The sequence below is a fragment of the Apaloderma vittatum genome, unplaced genomic scaffold, assembly GCF_000703405.1.
Source record: "Apaloderma vittatum isolate BGI_N311 unplaced genomic scaffold, ASM70340v1 scaffold9864, whole genome shotgun sequence".
In the NCBI taxonomy this organism is placed as follows: Eukaryota; Metazoa; Chordata; class Aves; order Trogoniformes; family Trogonidae; genus Apaloderma; species Apaloderma vittatum.
Genome location: NW_009713256.1, coordinates 2,530 through 13,884, shown reverse-complemented (window position 1 = coordinate 13,884; position 11,355 = coordinate 2,530). Strand labels below are relative to the sequence as shown.

General features: G+C 43.3%; 1 protein-coding gene across 1 annotated transcript; it reads right to left on the bottom strand.

The window, feature by feature from the left end:
- Positions 1-6,044: 6,044 nt before the first annotated feature.
- On the bottom strand, positions 6,045-9,929 carry ARRDC5 (arrestin domain containing 5; the record flags this gene model as incomplete). The annotated part of the gene is given in 4 exon segments (XM_009868303.1): positions 6,045-6,471; positions 6,473-6,586; positions 7,039-7,195; positions 9,836-9,929. Coding segments are annotated over 4 exon segments (792 nt in total), but the record flags the coding sequence as incomplete, so codon positions are not given.
- Between the last annotated feature and the right edge of the window lie 1,426 nt (positions 9,930-11,355).

The window sequence follows — 11,355 nt, the reverse complement described above, 5'->3', positions numbered from 1 at the left end:
CTTTAGCTTTTTGCTTTTTTTCCCCCTTTTTCTTCCTTTCCTAAAGTCTGTTTCATTCTTCTGTATTTATTTCCAATAAATTTTTATTGGTAGTGACCTAAACCACAGATCACCCACCTAGGGCCCATAATTGCTGTTACTGATGTAATACCATCTGTACACAGGCTCTGCCCAGCCAAGGAGATTCTGCCAAAGCAGCAACAGGTACTTGAGAGCCTTGCTGTCAGCTACATTCAAAGGAGACATCAGTCACATGAAAATAATAAATGTTTTTCTCAAGTCTGACTTTGTTCTAGCTCTTCAGTTCCTGGGGAAACGGAATTTTGAGCCTGCTAGTGTATGGAGCCCCAGTGTATCCTGCCTGGCATAGCTTCAAGGCGGGGGATTTTAAGAGCTGGCTCCGTTCTTCTCATCAAACAGACAAGTATGTTGGTGTAGCCGGTCATAGTGTAATTCCTGCCTATTGCCAGGGAAATGAGAAAGACAAGCAGAAATGAGTTAAAGCAGTCAAAAGTGAAATGTGATATTTGTTTCTAAAATGTCAATACTGGCTTCTTGTTTCTCCTTTGTTCGTGCCATCTTTCAGAGAGCAGTCTGAGATAAGAACATTTCCTCAGCTACCAACTAATTTTTTTCATTGTTGTTTTGTTGGGTTTTTTTCCCCGTGGGATCCTTTCCTCCCTATTCCCACTATTTAAATCTATTTGATTCTCAGCATCCTCAAGACCATTCTCTGCAGTTTCCATTCAGGCTCTTCCTTTCATCTCTGCTTACCTCCCTTTCACTTTCATAGGTTCATAGCCTAATTCAGGTTGGAAGGGGTTTTTAGCCAAGCTCTTGCACAAATCCAAGTCAGCTCTGAGCTCAAACCAGTTTGCTCAGGGCTTTATCTGCATGACTTGAAAGTATCCAAGGATGGAGAGTGCACAACCTCCCTGAGCAACTTGTTCCAAAATCTTCTCAGTGTTGCTGTGTAAATGTTGCTACTGTTAGAATTCTCCAAAGGTGATTCCCAGTAGTAGTAAGTGGGAATGATCAAACTGTGTGCAAATTGTGACAAATGACACAGTGTGAAGCCAAAGTTACCGAAACGTGAGCATGGCTCTGCTCAGGTACACTCTGCCCTGTGGGAGCGAATCCACACCAGCTCTCACAAGATGCTACACAGACATAACTGAAAGCAGAAGATGGCATACAAGCGTTGAAGAAAGTCAAGACAGTTTCTTTGTGATGCTGAAGGTAATTTTAATTATATTTCATACTGATGTAACTGGTATCTGTTTATTGCCTGGTACTGTATTTGAATATTCAAGAAGTCAATTATCCCTTCAATTTGTAATTCTTGGCTCATGTAATCAATTAGCCTCAGTGAATGTTTAAAATTACTCATGAAAGAGTCTCTCTTTATTATATATAATCTAGAAGAACCAGTAACATCCATTAATAGAATGGATTATTATATTTTTTGGAAAACCTGTTTGGAGTGGTTAGTTGGAAGCAGATTGAATAGCTGAAGTTAAGCATTGTCCAAGTCACTAATCTATTCAACCATACTGTGATCTTTATTAACTAAAAAAATCATTTTGATTAACTGAAAAAAAAGAGTTCTTCTCAGACTTCTCTTCGTATTGACTTTCCATTACTGGCCTCATGTACATCTGCACACACAAGAGTATTAGAACTGATCTCCAGAAGGAAGAAGAGATTAGAAACCAATGCTTGCATGTAATGTGGATGAAGGTTGGGCTGGTCAGGGGTCTGTTTTGTTTAAATTAATGTTTACCTAGTGCAACTAAGGAGCCCTTCCCTACCAGCAAGTCTAGCAGAGACAATCGAAAGACAGCTGGCCCCATTCAAGTTCTTGTCTGGAAAGGTGGCAGATTACTTAAAGAAATGTGAAAGGGAGACTGACAACTTTGTGGAAAAGCAGAAGGTTTAAGCAGTAAAGGAGAGGATGAACACACAAAAATCCAACAAATCAATACTATTTAATCCCCACTTGTGTCTTAAAGCAGTAGCTTATCTGAAGAGCCTGTGTAATTTCAAAAGATAGAAAGACAAAGGCAAAGGAACTAGGTAATAAGACACTATCTTATCGAACAACAGCTTTTAAAAAAATATTGAAAAATTCTCCCTTCCTTTGAATAGAGATAAATATTGATGGTGACTGCTTCTGAGACACGTCATGCCTTGCTGACCTTTCCTTTGAGAGATTTAAGGGAACATAAAAGGAGTTGGTGTGCTATTGGCTACTGAATCTTTCAGACTATGAAACACATATTCAGACACAGTCAAAATTTTAGTATTTAATTGTTTTTAAAATCATTTGCTGAAAGCGGGTGTAGCTTGAGCCCACAGCCACTAAAGTTAAAATATTCTAGAACTGCAGTGGCTCCAGCTGCTGCGAATGTTTGAGGACCTTTTTGAGGTTTGTTCCCTGTCAGCTGTGGCAGCCTTGCCAGGTATTGCTGAGGTTGCATGTGTGGCTTGATTTCTGTGTCATCTTATGATAACACAAACGTGATCCCACAAGTACAGATAATTTCCAGCAATCATTGTTTCTATGTTTCTATGGTTACTGGAAAGAAGAAAACCTCTATTTGTGATTCATAAGAATATACAAAAATAGAATATTTTCCAAAACTTTTGCAAGGTTAAAATTAAATTGTGAGCAGACAATATAGCCATTTTCCCTTCATGTGTGCCATCTCTTTACTCTTTTTCCACTCTTCTTTCCATCACAAGATCCAGCTCCACAGCAAAGCTACTCCTCAGAAATAATCCCAAAGGAGGCAGAGATCAAACTCTTTCCTATGGGGTCCTAAAGACACTTCAGGCGTTGTTCATTCAAAAAGGCGCCAAAAAAAAGAATATTGATTCCAGGGTCTAAAGAATTTCTTATTTATATAAAGATAGCTAGAGCAGATGCAGCAGGAGTCGACAGTAAACTCCTGCTTCATTTTTACAGCATGTCTGCCTATGAAGGCCAATATAATTATTTGTTGAACCTATCATCTACAAGTAGGCTTAGTGTGTAGAATTTAATGAAACCTCCATGGAAATGTGTGTTGTTGCACCTAGAGGCATGGTTTCTTTTTTTCATTTTTCAAGTCCAGGTGATAACTGTATCACATAAGAGAGAACAGTGACGGGTCCTTAGCGACCCATCTGTGCTAACAGGCTCTTGAAATTCATGCAGGACCATCCAAAGTTAGAAGAATCATAGAATGTGTTGGGCTGGAAGGAACATTTGGAGGTCATCTAGTCCAACTGCCCTGCAGTGCGGAGGGACATCTTTAACTAGATCAGGTTGCTCAGAGCCCCAGAGATGGAGCCTCCACCACCTCTCTGGGCAACCTGTTCTAGTGTTTCACCACCCTCATAATGAAGAATTTCCTGACATCTAACCTAAATCTACCCTGCTCTAGTTGTGAAACCATTGCCCTTCACCCTATCGCTATGCACCCTTGTAAACAGTCCCTCCCCAGCTTTTCTGTAGTCCCCTTCAGGTACTGGAAGGCCACTATAAGGTCTCCTCAGAGCCTTCTCTTCTCCAGGCTGAACAACCTCTGAATCTGTTCCAACAGGTCCATGTCCTTCCTGTGTTGAGGACTCCAGAGCTGAATACAGCACTCCAAGTGAGGTCTCACCAGAGCAGAGTAGAGGGGTGGAATCACCTCCCTGACCCGCTGGCCACGTTTCTTTTTCCACAGCCCAGGATCCGATTGGCCTCCTCGGTTGCAAGCGCACATTGGTGGCACATGTCCAACTTTTGTCCACCAGTATCCCACGTCCTTTTCTGCAGGGCTGCTCAGGTCCATGTGAGCTACATGGCTAGTTTAGGTCACTGCACCTGAACAGTTAGCCCTGTTGCTCTAAAGAGTGTGCAAAGGCACAGTGTAACAGTCATCTGACTAGGCTTCAAAGGCATCTAGGATGAAAAGGCATCTAATGATTGCAAAAGGCACATAAAGGAATAAACACGGAGATGCCAAGTGTACCTCCTGGTGCTTTGGTGGCTCCAACTTTGCGTCACTAAATTATCCAACATTTCTTTGGAGAAGTGAGCCAAGGAGATGACAAGACCTTTCTTAGAGACCTCTCTGCTCCATCCCCTGTGTTCTGCTGGAAAAATGTACTTTACTCAAACTATTCACTCATCGTACTGCTCTTGTTACTATTTATACCACAGTAACACGAGTGCCTTAGACAAATAAGACTATAAAGATTGGAAAGGAACTGAAGAATTTGTAATACAAAAGACACACAAAAGTAGAAAGGAAAATTAAAGTGCTAAGACATGAAATCACTAGCCCAAGTTCCCTGAAGTCAGATATCCCACTGCTTGTCTATTTTACCTGTTCTAGTTTGTTGCTGTCAAATGTTATATTTGCTTCGTGAGATTTGCACACACACACGTGGGCACGGCATGAAACATCCCAGGAACAGGATTAGGCATATTTCACGTTGGCGTGTATTCCATCCGGAGAAATGAAATTTTTGAAATCAGAAGGCAGTTTTGCTAGCATCAGACACCCATTATCTCCTGCTGTGAAAACAGCTGCAGGGTGACCGTAATGAGAAGTGGAAATACCTCATTTCTTCCTCAGTGGCCTTCTGGCATTTGCTGATCTCAGTCTGGGTTCAGATATTGTGATTCTGGAAAACAGACTTCAACAGTGCTTCAAATCACAGCAAGTAACATGGAAAGAAGTTACAAGGTTGCTCTTTCATCGCCCCAAATGTGGACATTCTATTGTTTCTTTGCAGATGATATTTTGCAAAAAGGAAGTAATTAAATTCCTTAGTAGTAAATGCAAGGACCGCCAGCATTTGTGTGATGTCAACTTCAGAATTTATACTGGGTTGTATTTTTCCTTCAACTGTATCAAGTGCCACTGAGAAACAATGCTGGAAGTTCAAAAGACGAACAGTGAAAAGTATTCTTGTAATATGTTCCTGTCATGTACACTGTGAGTACATTAATTTTCACTGGAACGATGAAACAGGGAGGCCTATAAAACAACAATCTATTAGTAACAAGGTTCTGCATGTAGTGTCCTAATACACAATTTTGTCTGAGATGTGCAAGAGCCTTGTCAGTGTCAGTGTGATCAATACTAGTTTTAGGGGAAAAAATGAGGGGAAACGTTAGCCTGATGTGAGCATGTGTGAGCAGCAGAATGTGACACGTGCTCTGCTACGTCCCAGCCTGTGCACAGCCAGGCTGGGGTGTTTTCCTAATTAAGGTCAATCTGTGCACACACAGGGAATGGTGAAAGGCAGCTGGTGGAAGAAACACTGTACTCTCTCAGTGTGTGATTCTACACAGCACTGGCCACACACCTGGGCAGCTATGGATATAGCCATGGACATGTAAAACCCTTGGCTGGGGCTGCCTGGCAGTTTGCTGCCGAAGCATATGAGAAGTCGTAGAATCACAGAATTGTTTAGGTTGGAAAAGAGCTTTAAGATCATCAAGTCCAATCATTAGCCTAGCATTACCAAGTCCACCCTAAGCACCTCATCTGCATGTCTTTTAAATACCTCCAGGGACAGTGACGTCCACTTCTCTGAGCAGCCTGTTCCAGTGCTTGATGGCCCCTTTAGTAAAGAAATTTTTCCTAATATCCAATCTAAACCTCCCCTGGTGCAACATGAGGCCATTTCCTCTTGTCCTATTGATTGTTACTTGGGAGAAGAGACCAACCCACGCCTCGCTACAACCTCCTTTCACGTAGCTGCGAAAAGTGACAAAGTCTACCCTCAGCCTCCTTTTCTCTAGACTGGAGCAAGCAACACCCAGCTCACTGAAGGTGTTGGTTTAACAGCATTATGAGCTGCCCTTATGTGTCTTCCTGACCTTGGGCTTTGGCTAGTTTTACCTGTATTGTTTTTGGAATCATATGTGGAAAAATATTTCTGCAAAAGCAGGCTCCCCTTGTGAAAGCACACAACTAGTGTGCATGAGTTTTGCAGAAAAAAAAATTGATTCTGTGGATTTCTTGGCAATTTTTCCTGGGTCAGTCTCAGAAATGTCTCTGTCAAAGCTCACCTCCTTTTGACTTGTCATCTTCGTTTTCCTGCAGAGTCACAGTATTCTGCTTCACAGAGAGATGCTCCAATGTGGCTGCTATGATGATTGGCACCCTGGCCATGATGCTGGATGTGGTCCAAGGAAGCTTAGCGGTGCCTACAAGCTGGTACTTGAATTCCATGATTTTATTTTCTTTTAGAGTGCTGGTGACAGGCATGGGTTTTGGCAGAACCAGTGCATTGGTAACTCTCATGTCCTCAAAGGGATCTGTGTTTGTCGGGAACTCAAATCTCGTCACTTCACTTCGTTCTTCCAAGAAGTGTTGATATCCCGTATTGCTGAAGCCACTATACAGGACAATGCAGTGTATGGCAACAATGACCTTTCTAACATGTTTGCATGTCCTGTTGCCAATGTCTGTTGTGAAGACAATAGCTTCCAGGGCAAAATACTCCTCTCTCCAGAGAAATCCGAAGAGTCACAAATCCATGACTGCAGCAGCAGAAGTAAACTACATCTTTCCTAGCTTCCACCACTGGTGAGGCCTGCCTGAAAACAGTGAGCAGAAAGGCAAAACATGGTGAGTTCTCGTTGCTGAATACAAGGTGATTCCCAAACATCACATGCACAAACTCCTAACTCAATGGCTGAGGCTGCTCTACTCTCCCCACAAGCCCCGCCATTAAGCCAGAAGACAGCCTTCCTCGCTGCACTGAGAGTCCTAAGGGAGACAAGTCAGGCAAGGATCATAGTCAGGACCTGGAATTTTAGGGAAGCAAACTTCCAGGTCTTCAAGGAGTTAGTCAATAGGATTCCCTGGGAAATTGTCCTCAGGGACAAGGGAGCAGAACAAAGTTGGCAGATCTTTAAGGACACTTTCCATAGATTACAAGATCTCTCAATCCTCAGGTGTAAAAAATCAAGCTTGGCTGAGTCAAGACTTGATGGACAAAGTAAAGGCAAGAAGGAACCACACAAGCAGTTCAAGCAGGGACAAGTACCTTGGGAAGAGTACAGGGACACTGTCTGGTTGTGTAGGGATGAGGTCAGGAGGGCCAAGATGCAGTTGGAGCTGAACTTGGCAAGGGATGCCAATAATAGCAAGAAGGACTTGTACAAGTATGTCAGCCAGATGCCATGCAGCATGACCTGGACAGGCTGGAAAGTTGGGCAAAGAGTAACCTTATGAAATTCAACAAGGGCAAGTGTAGGGTCCTGCAGTTGGCGAGAAAAAAACCCATGTATCGGTACAGATTGGGGTGCAAGCTGCTGGAAAGCATCTCTGTGGAAAAAGACCTGGGAGTCCTAGTGGACAACAGAATGACCTTAAGCCAACACTCTGCCCTGTGGCCAAGAAGATCAATGGCATCCTAGGGCGCATCGAGAAGAGTGTGGCCAGTAGTCAACGGAGATCATCCTCCCCCCCTACCCTGCCCTGGTGAGGCCACATCTGGAGAACTGTGTCCAATTCTGGGCTTCCCAGTTCAAGAAGGACAGGGGACTGCTGGAAAGGGTACAGCAAAGGGCTACAAAGATGATTAGGGGGCTAGAACCTCTCTCTTATGAAGGAAGGCTGAGGGACTTGAAGCTCTTTAGTCTGGAGGAGAGACTGAAGGTGGATCTTATCAAAGCTTATAAATATGTAAAGAATAGGTGTCAAGAGGATGGAGCCAGTCTTTTTTCAGTGATGCCCAGTGGCATGACAAGAGGTAATGGGTACGAACCTGAACATAGCAAATTCCATCTAAACATGAGGAGGAACTTTTTTACTTTGAGAGTGGCAGAGCACTGGAACAGGCTGCCCAGAGAAGTGATGGAGCGTCTGTCTCTGGAGACATTCAAAATCCATCTGGATGTCATCCTGTGCAACCTCCTTTAGGTGCACCTGCTCTGGCAGGGAGGTTGGACTTGGTGGTGTCCAGAGGTCCCTTCCAAACCCTAACATTCTGTGACTCTGTGAAGTGTGGTGACTGGAAGAAAGGAAACATTACACTCATTTTTAAAAGTGTAGAAAGGAGGACACCGGGAACTACCAGCCTGTCAGACTCATCTCTGTGCCTGGGAAGATCATGGGACAGATCCTTCTAGAAGCTCTGCTAAGGCACATGGAGGACAGGGAAGTAATTTGACACAGGCAACATGGCTTTACATCATAGAATCATTAAGGTTGGAAAAGACCTCTAAGATCATCACGTCCATCCATCAAACCAATACTACCATGACTACTAAACCTGAAGCACTACATCTACACTTTTTTTTGAACACTTCCAGGGAGGTGTCCTTTACCAAGGGCAAGTCCTGCTGACCAACCTAGTGGCTTTCCACAGTGGAGTGACTACATCAGCGGACAAAGGGCAAACAATGGATGTCATCTGTCTTGACTTCTGCAAGAGGGACGGGATGTCCTCCAGAGGCATCTGGAAAAGCTGGAGAAGTGGGCCCATGTGAACCTCATGAGGTTCAATAAGGCCAAATGCTAGAAAAGGAGTTGAGGGTACTGATGGACAAAACGCTGTAAATGAGCCGTCAATGCACGCTCACAGTCCAGATGGCCAATCACATCCTGGGCTGCATCAAAAGAAGCATGGCCAGCAGATCAAGAGAGGTGATTCTGCCCCTCTACCCCCTGCTCTGGTGAGACCTCATCTGTAGTATTGTGACCAGCTCAGGACTCCCCAACACAAGAAGGACATGAACTTGTTAGAGCAGGTCCAGAGGAAGGCCACAAAAATGATCAAAGAGCCGGAGCACATTTCCTATGAGAACAGGCTGAGAAAGTTGGGGTTGTTCAGCCTGGAGAAGAGAAGGCTCCAGAGAGACCTTACAGTGCCCTTCTAGTACCTGAGGGGGACATACAGAAAAGCTGGGGAGGGACTGTTTACAAGGGTATCTAGCAATAGGATGAGGGGAAATGCCTTTAAACTAGAGCAAGGTAGATTTAAATTAGATGTTAGGAAGAAGTTCTTCACTATGAGGGTGGTGAAACACTGGAACAGGTTGCCCAGAGAGGTGGTGGAGGCTCTATCTCTGGAGGCATTCAAGGCTTAATGGGGGTCTGAGCAATCTGATCCAGTTAAAGATGTCCCTGCTCACTGCAGGGGGGTTGGACTAGATGACCTTTAAAGGTCCCTTCCAACCCAACACATTGTATGATTCTATGATTCTATGACTCTATGGTTCTATGATTCTATGACTGATTCTACTATTCTATGATTCACAGCCCTCCTGAGAATCTGTACAAAAAATTGTGTGAGCACATGTAAACATTGTTTCATTTATCTATCCATAGCCAAATTTAGACAGAGGCCACAAAATCGTTAGAATCATCATGTGCTAGCTCTCTTGAGGACATTTGACTGACTGTCCTAGTCTAGGCAGAGTTTGGTAAAAAAGCACCTCCTGTGGTGATGCTTGGCTAAGGCCTAGACTTCAAAGCAAGAGAACAACCTCCCTTTTCCCACTTTCCCATACATGTCACTCCTGAAGTCTTGCAATGCCCCCTGTACGCTAAAGAAGAAACATCTGTGCAAGCCCTAGGACAAAATTGGCAGAAGATATTGAAGTTTCATTTTGATACTAAAAGGAGGAAGCTCAGAGCTAAAAGTTTGTGGACAATCAGTAGTAAGCAATTACAGCTCCAGATGAGAATAGGGTAGGTCTGTGTGTCTCCAACTTAGCTTGTTCCCATTACCTTGTATTTCATGTGCCTTCTACGGTCACCAAAAATTCCTTGCAACGGTAAATATATCTCCTCTATAGCTAAGACAATTTGGCCGCTGCAGCAAATCCCTCAAACACAGTAGGTGATGTAGCCAATTTCACTGATGAATGTGGAGGGAATGCTTGAAGGAAAGCTGAAGTGGAAGTTAAAAGTGTGGATCCCAGAATTCATCTGAAAGCCAAACAAGCTGCTATTAGAATTCTTTTAAACATTTAGGATGTTTGTACCTTAGAGAAAAGGTTTCTTCCAGAGTTCAAGGCTTCCTTGCTATCTGGTGCTGCACCCAAAGAGCCATAAAGGTATGGTATGGGGTGGACTGTGCAATGCCTCTTCAGGTCAGCTGCTGGATGTATGGACCCTACCTGCTAGCAGACTTGAGAATTGCTAATCTGCCTCATTTAAAACAAGGTCAACAAACCTCCAGCTCCTTGCAAAATGTTTTAAATTATCACTTATCAAAATGGAGTGCCACAGATTTCTAACTTTGTGAATAAACACTAATAGGCTTTTATGGAGTAAAGCAGTGAAATAACTCTCCTCTTTTATCAGTCTGCAACACCTGTGTATATGATCTGTAGCTTCTGTTCCACTTGTGCAAAAGACTCCAATCACAATAAAAATAATATTTGACACTTTCCCTGCACAACTGCAAGACAGGAGAATTATGATCCACTCCTTCTAACATATTGGCTTCTGTACCACTTTGTCTTAATCAAATTCAGGTTTGTGTGGGTGAGGTGCCACTGACTGTAAGGAAAAACTGTCCCACCTATGCAAGGATAAGATTGGCTCCTTCAGACAGATAAGACCAGCTCTTGACTCTTCTTCATCCAAGACCTGTTTCTTCTAAACACATTTATCTGCTGGCAGCTTTATCACTGAGAATTAAGATTTCCTTTCTCCTCTTAGCTTGTGCCAAAACTTCACTTTGAACAACAATATTAGGCAAGATTGCTAGAATTTCATCCTGCTGACTGCATCCTTTTACAGATTAATTCAACAATGACTCGAGTTTTAATAGTCTAAACTGGATATTCCTGTTGGCAGAAGAGCCTGGATATTGTTTCCTCACAGCATGGGAGATCTACCAGATGGCGTAACAGCATTTTCAATCAGAGTTTTAACGCTGAGGAAGAAAGATACCTAAAACTATCTGAAAGGGTGGAAACTAAAATTCATCATCCTCTTAGATAACTGCAATATAAGAAAGTCATGTTCTCTATTCTGACACTTTGTAGAAAACTGATATTCCCAGGGACTTATCTCACATAATCTTATCTTGAAGCTCTTTTGGCAATGTTCTTGTTTTTGCAGAAGGAAGGACTCTGAACTGTGAACAGGTCTGCAATTTAATCTTGAAAGAAATCAGTGTTCCCCTCCTGGAATGATCTGCAGTTGGAGCCACTAGTGTGCGTGGTGTGTTTTGCAGCCCAGCACGGTGTGAGGATTTGTGGAGAGTTCCCATTCCTCAGTCCCTGCTGCAGGTACGGCCCAGGAGCCTGACTGCGTGCAGGGCTGAAGCAAGTGCAAAAAGTCTTACAGATATTCATTTCCTTCTGTCTACAGCTTTAATCCCGCTTTGTCTGGGTTTTTTTGC